At 38.4% G+C, this 15,542-nt stretch overlaps 2 protein-coding genes across 3 annotated transcripts; one reads left to right on the top strand and one right to left on the bottom strand.

Annotated features, from left to right (window-relative positions):
* Positions 1-7,183: 7,183 nt before the first annotated feature.
* LOC122402428 (BTB/POZ domain-containing protein KCTD16) lies at positions 7,184-10,946 on the bottom strand. The gene has a single exon (XM_043405201.1). The coding sequence runs from the start codon at positions 10,511-10,513 to the stop codon at positions 9,758-9,760; it is 756 nt and encodes a 251-aa protein (XP_043261136.1). The 5' UTR covers positions 10,514-10,946; the 3' UTR covers positions 7,184-9,757.
* A 541-nt stretch (positions 10,947-11,487) lies between these two features.
* On the top strand, positions 11,488-15,137 carry LOC122402424 (mucolipin-3-like). 2 transcript variants are annotated; one of them, XM_043405193.1, is made up of 4 exons: positions 11,489-11,870; positions 11,964-12,245; positions 12,818-13,100; positions 13,191-15,137. In XM_043405193.1, the coding sequence occupies exons 2-4, from the start codon at positions 12,097-12,099 to the stop codon at positions 14,652-14,654; spliced, it is 1,896 nt and encodes a 631-aa protein (XP_043261128.1). In that variant the 5' UTR covers positions 11,489-11,870; positions 11,964-12,096; the 3' UTR covers positions 14,655-15,137. The 2 variants fall into 2 exon arrangements, with proteins under 2 accessions (XP_043261130.1, XP_043261128.1); XM_043405195.1 differs by having other exon boundaries at positions 11,488-12,249.
* Positions 15,138-15,542: the final 405 nt, after the last annotated feature.

Genomic DNA, 15,542 nt, shown 5'->3' with positions numbered 1-15,542 from the left:
ATAATAAGCTTAAATCCAACTCTAAATCTATCTATTGTACGTGATGTATCATCTGCTATGTTGACAATGACAACGAATATATGGCCTTAAAAATGTATCCTGTAAAATTTTTAATGAACGATTCCCCGTTATTTGTTAAATAAAAGCTTCAATTACAAAACGAAATATTTCACATCGAATAAAAACAAATTTAACTGTTCGATTGACTGAAACGTTACGAACAAATTGCTGTACATACGTTTTATTGAATGTCTATTAATCGAATAAAATCTATAGATATACATATATAGATATGGAATATTGGATAATTGAGAATACTAGAAATTTTCGAAATTTAAAACACAATTGCTGAAGATAACAGTAAACTATAAATATTTCATTTTTAAATAACTTATGAAAAAGAAAACAAGTCGAAGAGGCGAATATTTCTAATGAATGTTGTACATTTTTCAAATCTCTCAAAATGTTGGATTCGTGGCGATTCGTTCAACAGATAAACCAATCTAAATAAATAATTTTCTTGATTCATATCTGTAAAGTTTATCGAGACAGATTTCTTTTCGTTATTATGTTTCGAAAAATAATATACATCGCGTTAATCCATCCTTCGTAAAAAATAAAGCGACAATTATAAAGAACCCTCCACTTGCTTTCAAAAATACCAGACTACACTCTTAAGAGATTTTAAGAGAATCTCCATAAAGTTTTATATATGATTCTGTTGATTATTTAGTGAGATTTTAGAATCTTCGAAGCTAGAAAATCGACGGTGTACATTTTATTTTTCACCTCGATCCAATGATTCGTTAAAGATTATAAAGGATCGTCAATTTTTTATTCAAAACATTAGACTGTTTCGAATCAAATTGAGGACAATGTCCTCCTCTATGCACCAAAATATATCGACGAAATTCACGATTTGTCTCAAAAGTGTTAAAACTTTCTATACACAAACGGTACCGGAAGAGCCATTTACCAACGCAGGCTGTTATTCTTTTCACAAAGTCTCGTTTGTAATTATGCTCACTCTCGTTTGTCCATGAAATGGATTGACTATAGCATCGCAAGATGCTCGCCAAGAAATTACGACGAGGCAAAGATCTGAGCAACCAGTGTATACATTTTGACTTCAAACGATGCACGTAATTACGAGCCATTCGTGGTGTTCGGCTGATTTGGCTCTACGAGACCATTTCTTATTTCCCAAGTTGCAAAAAAAGGAATCCGACGATGTCGGACATTTAAAAGGCTTCGACCGGCCTCTTCTTTCGCCATCTCGATGAAAACGTATTAGAGATGTTTTAAAACCTTCTACAGACGTTCAAAAACATGTATTTTCTTATACGATCTATACACGCTCCGTACTTGCTAATAAGTGATATTATTAGGTCGTCTCGTAAGTTCGTACCGTTCGATATTTAAATAAAATTTGTAATTTAATAGAAAACAAACACAATTTGTCAGTTTAGGGGAATTCAGAAATTTTAAATTAACATCGAAAATTCATAGAGATAAATAGATACTGTGTAAAAGCTCGAAATTTGGAATTCACACTGGTTTACGGAACGAAATTTTCTTGATCGAAAGCCAAACTTTACAAGAAATAAAACACAACAATCTCCAGTGTTATTAGTGTATTAGGCAAATAATTTGAAAATGTCAACGTTTTAATGAAAAACGTTGAACTATATTTTAATACAAAATTAAAGATTTTTATCGATGATGTAATAACTCTGCTAAAGGAAAGGGAGTTGTCAAACGAAAATAGGTTTACTGTTCTTTATAAAATTTTGTTACATGTTTAAAATATTGCTTTAAGTTGTAGTACGGATACGGGACGACCTAACATTAATTTATGAAAAGATGTTGGAAATTCAGTTGGGAAACTTTTGAGACAGTGTATCAAAGAACCAGCGATCAAAATTCAACCACAAGAGAGACAAATTCAAATTTTAATTCTGAAGAAACTACGCGATGGACTTAATATGCAAAAATATAAGAGATACTTAGATTCGAATCATTATATTAAGGGGTTGAAACAACCCTCTACGATGCTCTCATTAATTCCATTAATAAAAATATGAATTTGCATACAGATCCAAGGTCTAGTTATGAGAGAACGATCACGGTGACATTCGATAAAATTTAACGTACGCGTGATGTTCGATCAACCCCAAAGACATTTGGTGATGGATCCCAGAGTGCAACTGACATTTTGCATTTGCAGACCGACAGGAATGACCTTCGCGATGTAACGGAGTGTACCTAACGCGGTTGGTTGGTTGGTTGGTTGGTTGGTTGAAATTCTAGCAATTCACGGTTCGATCATCCATCGCTTATACGTTCTTTGACACGCGGGGCATGCTATCAGCTCGGTCGTCGGAGCACAAAAGGTCGACTTTGGTCTTGCCAAATTTCAACGTTCCGCTCGGAGTGCTTTAAACTAACCGGATTTCTGTCACGGTCCCCGTCCTGCTGTTTTATACGAGCATACGGTCGTCGAGGTAACGCGAATACCGTTGAAGCACTCGTTTTCCAAAATAAAACGGATACCATCCGAGATCGCGCGACTCTCGTCACCGCAAACGCGACACCAAAATGGAAAAAATGTTTTCCTACACGCAGAAAACATTGGACACTTACTAACGACAATTTAACACCTCGATCGCATCAATTTCTATCTTTCGTCTTCGACGATGTTTTGTTCGACTACGGTCGAGATTCGACGCTGCTATAGTAATCTATAATTACACTGTCACAACGACAATCGCACAGTGGTCCAACCATACAGAGTGTTCGGCCACCCCTGTGAAAAATTTTAATGGGAGATTCTGGGAGCCAAAATAAGGCGAAAATGTAGAATGCCAATTTGTTGATCGAGGCTTCGTTAAAAAGTTATTAATGTTTAAAGTTCTGCCCGTACTGAATTTTTTTCTCGAAAATGCGCGGGATTTCGGGGGTATGGCTGTTCACCAAAAACGATTGTAATTGACCCCTGCAACCGAAAATAATTTTTCCAGAACGATTTGAAATTTTTTTTTTTGGTCGAATAATTTCAACACCTACTTGAATTTTTTTCTCGAAAGTGCCTAGAATTTCGGGGGTATGTCTATTCGCAAAAAATAATTGTAATTGCTCCCCGCAACCGAAAATAATTTTTCCAGAATTATTTGAAACTTTCCAATTTTCAGGGTAACGGACGGTCATGGTCAGACATTATATTTTCAGTAACGAATTTTTTTCTCGAAAATGCGTAGGATTTCGAGGGTATATCTATTCACCAAAAATGATTGTAATTGAGCCCCGCAACCGAAAATAATTTTTTTCAGAATGATTTGATAACTTTTTAACCAAGCCTCAATCGAAAAATTGATATTCTTGATTTTCGACTTATTTTGGCCTCTATAATCTCCCATTAAAATTTTTTCCCCATGGGTGGCCGAACACCCTGTATTGCCTAAAAATGTACGAAACTTTCGACTTGTTCACCGGCTGTACAAATTTTGTTTCTTTAAGAGATATCTTCCACGTATAATGATGCTACAAACACGAAAGAGTAAAAACTTTGTATACAAATAGTTCATGTTTGTATAAAATAAAACGTGTAAATTAATCGTTACATAAATATATAAATAAAAAAAATATGAATAACGTACGAGAAATTACTTCGATGGCACAGAGATGGGCACAACTCTCGTTTTAATAAAACATTCAAAATTAAAAATAAACAATTCTACTATGAGAAAAAGTTTCGTTTCCTAATCTGTTGAACACGTTAGATATAATAAATAAGTTTTGTTTTTAAATCTTTGGACAAATAAACTATTTTTGACCTGTGATTCGTTCGATAAAAATATCAAATTAAATTGCACAATCAATTTGTTTCCTGTTGAATTTATCGTTGCTAAACGCGGCGAATGATTCACTGCAATACAGAATTTGTATACGTTATTTGTTGTTGGAATGAAACTCTGCCTATTTCGGCTATGATAAATATGTAGAATTTGTCAGGCGTGTGAAAACGGAAATAAAAAAAATGATTCTAGAATATATGAAAATAAAACAAAACACAAAGGAAAAGAAGAGTATTTGTTCTCGGAAAATGAACATTTTAACGATTATTTATAGACATATAAAATCGAATCTCGTTCGATCACATTAACGCTGTCTCTACTTGCTTTTGACAATGTTATTCTTCAATTTTCAATAACATAAATTCGTATAAAATCGTACAAAGCAATACAGTATATTGAGATTAAGCTTTATTTATTATTGACTCTCTCCAAAAAAAAAAATTGTGAAAAAGCAAAGAATAAACACATATAGAATCTAATGAAATATAAGTAGTATAATGCAGCACAGTGTACTACAAAAATAATGAGAAATAATAATATAATAAACTTACATTCGCGTACTGGAACAAAATTTCCCAAAACAAACCGAAGGATTTCATACTAACAAGCCCTGTAACACAAAATCCATATAAACTAATATATAGAAAGAAAATAATTAAAATATTGAAGAATGCAATTCATAAAAGTGCTAAAAAATAACAAAATTAAAATTATACCTCACAAACAATCTCCCAATTTCAACGAACGTGTTAATCTAAAGATGGCATAAGACGACCCAAGAGGACACCTGTAAACAAAGTTAAAGAATAAAAAATCAATCAACATATATATTCATTACCCAAAGATGAGCAAAATTATCTTAAAGAATTTTAAATAACAAATAAAAAAAAAAGCTATTAATATCAATTGTATAATAAAATTAATGATTTAATAAAATAAACGTTAAAAATATATTGCTATACCCATGTATGTTCGTCTTATTCAAATAGATGCTTTAACTAAAAATTGATGAATTAAATTCTGGGAGCCAAGAGAACCCCGAATGTCGAAAAACAATAAAGCGTTAGCGCAGCGATATTTTATCGCGTTTCCCCGGATTCGTACCATTGTGAGTCGTCGTAACGATCCCGATTCGAACTCAACGCGCCGTAAACAATTCTATTCGAAATCTAACAAGAGGTAGCGCGGTGAAAGGAAAAGAATCTACGTCCACGCAAGTCGTCGATAAGATTGTCTTGCAACGGGGAGAACGGCCGTTATCAATCCGACCGTGTGCTTCGAGTTAAAAATACGAAAATAAAGAGAGCACGCCAAGAGGTAACCGGCATCGCGTGAAATTCAGTGTCTCCCGTGTCGATGTACGTATGGACCTCGAATATCCCTGAAAGGAACAGTTTGTTTAGTCCCGACGCGATCCCGCGGGTCGTTCGTCTAGAAAAATGGACGATTCTTCGAAAAAATCCCGAGTAAAATCTGTGTATATACCGTTGCGTTCTTAGGATCGCGTGGATCTTTTGTATTCGATATTCGGCAAAAATTGAAACGTCCCCAAACTCGTTGCTATCGCGGGACGAACGGATGTTTCGTAAATGGCGTCAGATCTTGAATGGGAAATCTGGATCGCGTACCTCTTGATATCAGGCCAATCGCGATAATCGATAATCGTGATAAACTATAAACGTCAAGGTCATAGACGTCTGTCCCGACGTTTTTAATTCGACGTCGTTTATTTCTTGTCGTGGAAAGAGGAAGAATCCGCTCGGGGAATCCGCCTCGCGTCTGTCCGTCGCATCGTCGCCGACGGGCAGTTTCGTTTCGCTCATTTTCTCGCCCGGCAAGTCGACCAACGTTCCCGAACACCGCGTTTGTTTTCATCGAAAACTTTTACACCCTGTCGCGCTAGATGCCGGGATATTGATCAAACGATTCGGAATGTCTACCGATTTCCAGGCGAGAAGCTGCAGAGAGACGTCGTTCGAACTACTGCGCGACGGTTCCAGACACGAAACGTCTACGTTTTCACGGTGAATACACGATTAATGTTACTATTCAGGGTCGTTGAGAGGCTCTAGGCCAGGGGTACATCGTGCCTGGGCACCGGTAGAAGAGCTGAAAATTGTCATGTTACATTCACGTTCTACCGTAGTGAACGAAAATGGAACAAAATTTGGCCCGAAAGAGACACTGTACCCGCTGATAAAATTCCTCTCAGAGATCCTGCAACTATTTGCCGATTCGACGCCTATGGTATGGAACACGTCGAACTCGTCTCTCGAAAGCGAATGTTCCTGTACTTATATGTACCGTAGAGAGATGACTTGATGGCTAGGCGCGCTGATTGGCCGTAGCGTAACAGCGAATAGCGTCGCCTGTCCCTCGCGCGCGTTCTCGTTATTGGCTGAGGCGATCGCAACTACAATTAGCGAACGAAACGTATCGAGACAAAGTGAGATAGAATCACATTAGACGACATAAGCTTTGGGTATTAACCGTGTATAGAACAAAAATGTATCTCTCGTGAATATGGAGATTCTACTACTGCCTAGAGTGACATAAGAGCGGGGGTTTCTGTTTGTAGGTTCTTAGCCAACAAATCATACCTCTATGGTACGTAGGTCACGATTTTATGCACGAGACCAGTGATGGGACCCAATGACGTACTCATTAATACCGATAGCTATTCTAGAGCATTACAAGTAGTCATTGGTACTAGTAAAATATCGATACGATTCAAACACCAAGGATCATCAAGACCTAAACAGGACAACAATGTAGCTAATCAGACGTTGTGCATTACTCGAAAAACTTCGAATAGACTGTTTCATCTAGAAGATTATTTGAATATTTTTTTCACGCGAAGTATTTGTGCGATTTTCCATTCTTTAAAAAGAACGCTCTAATTTTGTATAAATTCTTGGTCTCGATTAAAGCTCGTATCATCACCGATAAGAAACAAAGTCAATTTGGTGGTAAAAATAATGGGAAAATCAGTTTTGAATTACTAAAAAGTTTGGAAGATAATCAAATGGAAATCTACGAATCGTTATTTCAATACAATTGTTATCCTTATTACTCTTAAATTTGAAATATTCAGCGCGATCAATTAATGGAATATTTATTACGTTCTAACTTTAAGGAGGTACTCTAATCTAGAACCTTAAAAAAAGTCGATAAAAATCGATTTATATGTTCTCGAAACTATTTGTACCGATGGATATTGATGAATTCGTATATAAAACTCTAAACGCGATTTTTCTTAAAACCACATTTCCTTAAATATTTACCACGACATCTCCAATTCTAGATAACCGATCAACTTCATCGTCCGTACCAAAATTTTCAAAATCCGATGTTTTTACTACGATTTTTGAAAGTAAACAATAAAACAAAAAGTCGATACACCAGCTTCAAAGTGTTGCCAAAATTGTATTTTTTAATATCTTTCATCATTTTTGCAACCGATGTTGCCCACGTTTATACCGATCAAAGTGATTTCTGGTTTATTCGCTCTAAATAAATAAAACGGTCGGAATCGTGAGAAACGCGATAACCGAAGGGGTTACACCGTATCGATTTTAAATATTTTTGCACGAAAAATTGTGTACACTAAGCCAAACCTAATGGTATAATTTTTTTTTTTTAATTCCAAAGAACATAAAAAATTGACATCTAGACTAGAATACTCCCTTAAGAAGTTGCTAATTACGTTTTGAAATTCAGACTATCGATTGTTACCGTCGCTTTCCGTTATCTTTGACGAGTTTTTAATCTAATTAAACAGGTACCAAACTTTGCGCAATTGATAAGTATCGATACGATAGTCGCTTGTCTCGTTAAATCTGAAATCGTTCGAAGACGTTTCTTGGAATACTTTAATTCAAGTCGTGAATGTATAAAAAGCATCAACATGTCCCAGTCCCATCACTATATGCACGCACCTAGCTCTGTCAGGGTCTTTACGCGCGTGACACGCGGACCAATTCCGTTTTTAAGACTCTGACAATGAATCGTTCCAGTATCTTTCGAGATACGCGTTCATTCGGATCGCTTTACGTATGTTCAACACCGCGCTGGCTTGTACGTACACACAATTTACGTTTACACGATACGTACATACAAGGCCCGTTCCTGTACAACACATTCATCCTGTCCGACATCAAACTCAACCACGAACAGTCGACCAGCGTTGTTTGAAGCTGAATCTTGAATTCGTCTACCCTTTCTCCCATCTCGCCCGGATGATAGGATCGACGAGGATGAACGTCAGGAGAGAAACGTTCGCTGGACACCCAATTAATCTCTCTTCGTCCTGCTTTCATACACGTTTTCAAATTCGATTCGAAGACGTTCAACTATCGATTCGCACTACTTGGTCTTGTTAATGTTTTCTAGAGATTCCGTTCAGGCATGCTTCCGCAATGATTGAAAAGTCGGTAAGAACCACTCAGAAGACTCCGTTTTGTTTTCTTCGTCGAAACGTTGCGTAAAATCTTTCGAGTAAACTCGAGTCCCCGATCTTCAATGTCGAAGTTAAGATCGTATTTTCCAGACGATAGTCCTTTCATTTATAACGGTGTAACATTGTGACCAGGTATGTAATTCGAGGTGGCCAGAAACAGGACAATTACAAATGCGATTAGGTCCAATATCGTCAAACAAATGTACATAATTTTCTTTTCTCGCGTTTTGTAATAACTTTGAACTGACCTTGAAGCCCATAAAAGTGACCAGAGATCTCCGAAACGAGCGTCAGAACGGTAAATAAACTTCATTTTAATTTCATCTTAGCTCTAATGAATTTAAATATTCGATACGCCGAAACGCAGCAACTATCAAATAGAAGCTTTAATTATTTTATCCGGAGCATTTTCTGGAATGGTGGATCCTCGATGGTATTTTGCTTTCTCTCTTGCTTCGAGTAACGCATCGTGAAACATTTATCGATACACTGATAGATTGCCTTAGTAATCTATTAGCAAACAGACCTTGCACGCATCTACAGTACATTGAATAAACATGATTGTGTACATTCGTAAATTACACTCTGTCGTCATTGAAGCCTAGAAGCTCGAAGAGAGCAAGTTTGAATAAAACTGTTGTAATACAAGGGACAACGTAAAATAGTTCGAAATAAAATAGCTAATTACATTTCTGGTTAGACACCCGCTGTACGTGAATTTGAAAAAGTGGCCATTATCGAATACCGATCTAATTTGCTCCCAAATGTTACGGTAACAGGTTCCGCTTTGTGCACTCTCGCCAAAACATCAAGCATTAAAACAAAGTTTTAAAGATCCGACGATCCAATATTACCCTCTTGGTCGTCTTCAAAGTTTCTTCCGTGTCTTGGTCTTCGTACCACAGCCAATTAGTATTCGTCTCGTGGAATTAAGCTAAACGAACTTTGCTTTGTTACGTTTTCGAAGTACTCCGACCGACGTTCGACTCCCGCGTCGAGCTATACGCGTACGAGACGCGTCTGATAATTTAAACAAAGACACCTCGTAAGAGAGAAACATCTCGTTCCGTTCGATGGCGAGACGGCGTCGCGTCCCCATCGGTCGAAGAAAATATTTTGTTTAAAAGAGGGATGCGTGATATTGTCGCTCTAGCAGCTCGACGAGTTTTAATAGTACATACACGATGTCCTTTGTAACGACAAAAAGTTCATCTACTCTTTATTCTACCGGCCCGTGTAAACTCCAGCCCGTGAAAGAAAATCATCAGGAAGCCAACTTGTTTCGGTGCCGTGGTCGTCGACGATAACGGAAGATCCCGAAATTCCAGCCTCGCGGTTGGAACTGGATACATACATCGTCGATTCTGTCGGGAAGACACCGGCTACTCCGAACAACCGAGCCTCTTCGGCTAACTCAGACCCAAGGAAGAACAAGGAACGGTATTTACTCGCGGACAAAGACGAACTCGTTGTAATGATTCCAACGATTCTCCTCGGTGTCCATGCCGGGTTTCAGCTGCTCGGAATTGGTGCCAGCGGTGCCGGAACCGCAGCTACCCGCCAGCTTGAATCCTTGCTCTTGAAGCATGTCGAACGCTTGCTCGATGGAACTGTGCTTGAGGAAGAATCTCGAGGTGTAACGATCCGAGGTACCATGATCCGGATCGCGGCTCTCGTTTAACGTCCCCCCGAAAACATCCCTGCAGAGAGTCACGCGACCGCACGCGAGGATCCTCGAGAGTTTCCGGAACTTCACATCCGGCAGACCTTCGCGGCCAAACGCGAAGCTTCCGCGATAACCAATCGTAATGTATCCGGGCGCTCTCTTACCCGATGAGGAGCCAAGTGATCCAGAGGATTTACCGTTCTCCATAACGGCGCGCTCCAATCCGGGCAAACCGTAGAAATTCGCCTCCTGCTTCAATCGTTCCCTCTCACGGAAACCCTCCGGCAGGACCAGCGCCTGATTGCGCAGGAAATCGAGGACGTAGCGGAAGAGCACCCCGTCGCGGTCCAGGAAATACTTTCCCTTCGCATCCTTCTCTACCGGCGTTTTGCCCGAAAACAAAGCGGCAAGATGAGAGTCGCCCTCCCGGGTGAGGGTGGTCAGAGCGGTGGTGTAAAATACACCGCCCACGTTCAACTCCACCACGCTCGGCACAGCTTCCTGTTGCTGATCCGTCTGCTGTTGATCCACCATGCTTATCGCGCTCTTCGGCGAGTCGCGCGACGCGGCTCCGGTAAACGGCGAACCCGTCCGCCTCTGTGGAAATCGAGAGAAAGTAATCTACCGGAGTAAAAAGAGAGGGAATCAATTCCGTCTCGCCTCTGCGATGTGTTTATCCTTGCGACGATACCGACAGCACCCCACAAAATAACACTTCGTGACACTGTACACAGCACCGCGAGAGTCGCATGAACAACGAGAAAGGGACGTACGGATCGGTGACCGAGGACGATAGCTGATGGCTAGCGACAAGGTGGACACACTCCAAGGTTGCCCAGGCTCCGAAAGCGTGTGCTCTCTCGAATCTAGGAACGAGAAAGACTGACGATGAGAGACTGCGCCTACGGTCGGTCGAGGAAGGCCGAGCTTAGCTCGGCTTCGCCGCTGCGCTTCCTCTCCTAGGCACTTCGCGCGCGCGGCAGGACGCATCGCTCGTGTGTGTTACGAGACCCGATACGCTCGCGCAGAAGCTGCACCGGCAACGCGCGCCGATCCTCGGAACGAAAGGAAACGCACGCACCACCCCCCTAGTCATTCGATCACCGCACGCGGAGGGTTCATCCGCGTGCTGTCTCTCGCCCACCAAATTCACACTTTCGTATTTCCATCGAATTACATCAGCTGATCTCTTTCCTATCGCGATCTGTAATCTTCGTATTCCATTTTTCCCGACGAGTCACGAATAAGCGATTGGTCGTGATAAACAAAGGAAGGAACACTCTGATCCAATTACCTACCGTTACGTGGATTTAATCCCTTTCCTCGCGTGACTGTGCTTTGTTTTCGTGAACTTTGATAATTGATAGATAACCTCGCTTTCAACTCTAGACGCTTCAACGGGATAGTGCTCGTGTATCCATCGTGGTTCACCCTGAGTGCCTGTGTAAATTAATTATAATTGTATTTGTAATTTAAATTTATAAGCACCAGCGATAACAGGTATTCGCATTTAATTACTTGGGAGATCTCAAGTGCGATACAGACCGTGCAGCAGTTTAAGTGGTCCTTTGATGTTACTAAATGGAATTATCGGTATACGTCTTACGACCTTGAAAATATTTTGAATAAATATTTCTGCTTCGTATGCGATTCCAATCTCTTACTTTGAAGAATATGACATCAGACATTTATGACGAGAAGCTTTACACGATCATCTAACAATTTGCATCCTCCCCACCGCTCAACCCTATACTGCGATCAGTTGGTTTCATAAACAGCCGAAGCAGCGCGCCAATCAGTAAAGTTTGATACGTGAATTGGATGGCGTCCGATGGCTACTGCTAACAGTGTTATATTATCGCAATCGGCTGTCTTTGTGTTTTACGATCCAGTACGTTGCGAACGTTGCTTCCGTTCAGTACTGTGTATAATTTCGTGACGAAATCCAATGTCACTCAATAATCTTTCTCGTGTTACTACGCAGATCAACGCATGTGAACAACTTCTTGATTTTCTATTGTCCGTCAGAAACTGGGACAATAATTCCGCGGGATAAAACATTTTCAATCGACAATTTAGGTGCGTTGAGTATTGTTCTGAACAACAACTCCTATAAAATGTCGGAACCGCGAGAAAGAAATGTAGGAAGAAAAATGTACCCGGAAAGTAATATTCTCGTTAAACATTCATGGAGCAATGGATCCGAGAGCGAGGATGAAGTGGCTGGTGAAAATGGACTGCTCAACGAGAATGAGATCAGTCCAAGGTTTGTAAGTTAATCGCACTGTTCGTAGATTTGATTCACAGATTATCGTTTTTCATTCCTTCGCGCGATCATCGATCAATATGGACGTTAATGTAACCTTCGTATCACTGTTTTCCTTTGTCGACTGATGCATCATTCACAATAGAGTATTGCACTCATTATCGTGTCTTTATAACACGTTATTAAACTTATAAACATTCTCCTACGACTAGATTTCTTTACAAAATTATTTTTTGTTCAACGACTAAGTTACAACGAAAATATGTTTTTTAAAATGTATTTCTTTTACAGTCGCGTCGATAGATTTGACAGATATTACTAGACACAATCATTGTCATAAACAAATTAATAGATATTTTAAATGCCTCTGATAAATCAAGCACTTAACCTTTTTAAAAAATGTTTTTATTTTTTTTATGTTACATGTTCATAGATAGAAATTGTCATGAAAATACAGTTGCATCTATGCTAACGAGTGTAAAAGTAAAAGAAAAACATTTTACACGATAAATTGCTTAAATCGAATCATTGATACTTTTTAGTTTATATTAGAAATTTTCTTATGTTTATAGCCATCATCGGGCAACAATAACGGATCATCTTACCTATAATGTGACATTTGCGGAAGAAAAGATGCGTAGAAAGCTGAAATTCTTTTTCATGAACCCGATCGAAAAATGGCAAGCAAAGCGACGTTTCCCATATAAATTTGCTGTGCAAGTTATTAAAATTATATTGGTGACCGTACAACTGTGTCTATTTGCACATAGAAATTACATGCATGTAAACTATGCTTGGGATAATCGACTAGCTTTTTCACACCTATTTCTTAAAGAATGGGATACTCTTCGCGAGGTAACATATTATTCAACGTTTATTTTTTATGAAAACTATGTGTTTAAAACCAATATAATTGGTTTTAAAATATAACGGTATTATCTTTAGGTACCAGCTTATCCTCCAGCAACTGGCCCTATGGCAATTTATACACAAGATGATTTCTATAGTACGATTGATTATGCTTTAGATGGTTACTATAATGTCAGTAACGCGATTGGATCGTATTCGTACATAACGGAAGACAATTCGGTAGTACCAGTTGTTCTATGTTTATATCAATACAAAGAAGGTATTGTATTTGGTTTTAATGAAAGTTATGTTTTTGATAAAGAAATCGTAGAAACTTGTTTAAATATAACTTACAACTTTTACAACGAATTTAATGCATCAAAGAACTTATTGTCCGAACAAAAGATCAGTGTAAATTTCTCAGCCCTTGTTAGCGCTCATTTAAAATTTTCCCTAAAAACAATCAACTTAAGAGCTGCCGGGCCTATGACACCACCGGATTGTTATAAATTTGACGTTAACATTGAGTTTGATAATCGTGATTTCGATGGACAGATGTTACTTTCGTTAGATGCAGAACCAAAAAGGTTGCAATGTAAAGGCGATGTACGTTATATAACGAATAGCCGTATCGAATCAATTTTAAGGACATTACTAAATTTACTAGTAATTTTTATTTGTTCGTTATCTCTTTCTTTGTGCTCCAGAGCTATATACCGAGCACAGTTATTAAAATTCGAGACCATCAGCTTTTTTAAGAAAACATACGGTAAGATATTGAGTTTCGAAGGAAGATTAGAATTTTTAAATTTTTGGTATCTAATGATTATCGTCAATGATCTTTTAATTATTTTTGGATCGGCCATGAAAGAACAAATCGAACAGAAACAGTATAACAGTGATTATTGGAATTTGTGTAGCATATTTCTTGGCACTGGAAATTTATTCGTTTGGTTTGGTGTATTGCGGTACCTCGGTTTCTTTAAAACCTACAACGTCGTTATTTTAACATTGAAAAAAGCTGCCCCAAAGCTCGCACGGTTTCTGTTATGTGCAATTCTTATTTACGCTGGTTTTACGTTTTGCGGTTGGTTGATCTTGGGCCCGTATCATATAAAATTCCGATCGCTCGCCACAACTTCCGAATGCCTGTTCTCTATTATAAACGGCGACGACATGTTCGCAACATTTACCATAACGTCGTTTAAATCGACAATGTTGTGGTGGTACTTTAGAATTTATTTATATACCTTTATTTCGTTGTTCATTTACGTTATTTTAAGTTTATTTATTTCTGTGATAATGGACGCGTACGATACGATTAAGATTTATTATCGTGACGGTTTCCCGAAAAATGATTTGCAAACTTTCATAGCAGCATGCACGGACGAAGCATCTAGCGGACTTTATAAGGACGATTCCGATAGGAGCGATTTGACGGAGCTCCTCGATCGCTTTTGTTGTTGTCGAAAAAGAATCTTTTACGGGTCGTTCTCGGAATCAAATACTGAATTCACAACGAAACCGGAACAAACATGCGAAGGAGCAATCTGTATATAGTGCACTAATAGTCAATAATGTATTAGATAAAAATTACGGCGCCACGGCAGACACACGGTATTATGACGACAGTTTTGTCGTGTAAAATATTTTTTACGAAATTATTTTATTGCATTTGTTTGACCGCTGTAGTTGCATCTTTTACCTGCCGATTTTATATCTTGCGATTGTCCGGGGGTCTGAACATTTGCAACGATGAACCTTCTTTTTGACAACGTGAAACCATATACTTTAGTTTAAATATTTTTACGCTTAACACTTTAACAGCCGCATGTATCACGCGATGACCGTTGTTCGTCACCACTGATATTGTAGACCAAAGTGAGATACATGAAGATGCTAGGAATATTATTATAAGGAATTATAAATGTAAACCTCAACAAACGAAATTACAGAATGCGTTTTAATTAAATTGAACGACACGATAAAAGCAAATGTATTATCCGAGGAAATATATTTACAAATAAAGTACAATAAAACTTATTTTTCTAATCAATATTTAACCCCTTGCACTACTCTGAACAACGAGCCTGACTCGTGATATTCGAGTTTGGCCTAAAATTTTCATCACGAGTCTGACTCGTGAAAATAGTGCAAGGTGTTAATTTCTCCCATTTAATGTTTCCCTTACCAATATTAACTGATAGATTAAATATTGGTGTGGCAAATTTTAAGATTTTCAAGAACAGCATTGATCTTTGATGTATTGCGATCAAATAGATGGCAGTAACTGCTTTTGGGGTTTCTAGCAAAAAAATCACCCTGCATAAAAACCAATAACTGTAACTTTTCAGAGTTTGTTTAATATTGCATGTTGTATGTCAATGAAATTGTTTAAACAGATGTAATAAAAATGTGAGACATCAAGACTTCAAAGATTTCTAAGAT

This window comes from Colletes gigas, unplaced genomic scaffold, assembly GCF_013123115.1.
Source record: "Colletes gigas isolate AHSC1104 unplaced genomic scaffold, ASM1312311v1 Colletes_gigas_Sc00036, whole genome shotgun sequence".
Lineage (NCBI taxonomy): Eukaryota > Metazoa > Arthropoda > Insecta > Hymenoptera > Colletidae > Colletes > Colletes gigas.
The sequence above is the reverse complement of the archived record's forward strand: the minus strand, read 5'-3'. Positions and strand labels throughout refer to the sequence as shown.

Bases quoted from the DNA above. Each gene is read 5' to 3' on its own strand.
- LOC122402428 (XM_043405201.1), bottom strand. From the start codon at position 10,513: ATGGTGGATCAACAGCAGACGGATCAGCAACAGGAAGCTGTGCCGAGC.
- LOC122402424 (XM_043405193.1), top strand. From the start codon at position 12,097: ATGTCGGAACCGCGAGAAAGAAATGTAGGAAGAAAAATGTACCCGGAA. The intron at 12,246-12,817 runs GTTTGTAAGTTA...TTATGTTTATAG, and splicing joins GAGAATGAGATCAGTCCAAG to CCATCATCGGGCAACAATAA. The intron at 13,101-13,190 runs GTAACATATTAT...TATTATCTTTAG, and splicing joins AATGGGATACTCTTCGCGAG to GTACCAGCTTATCCTCCAGC.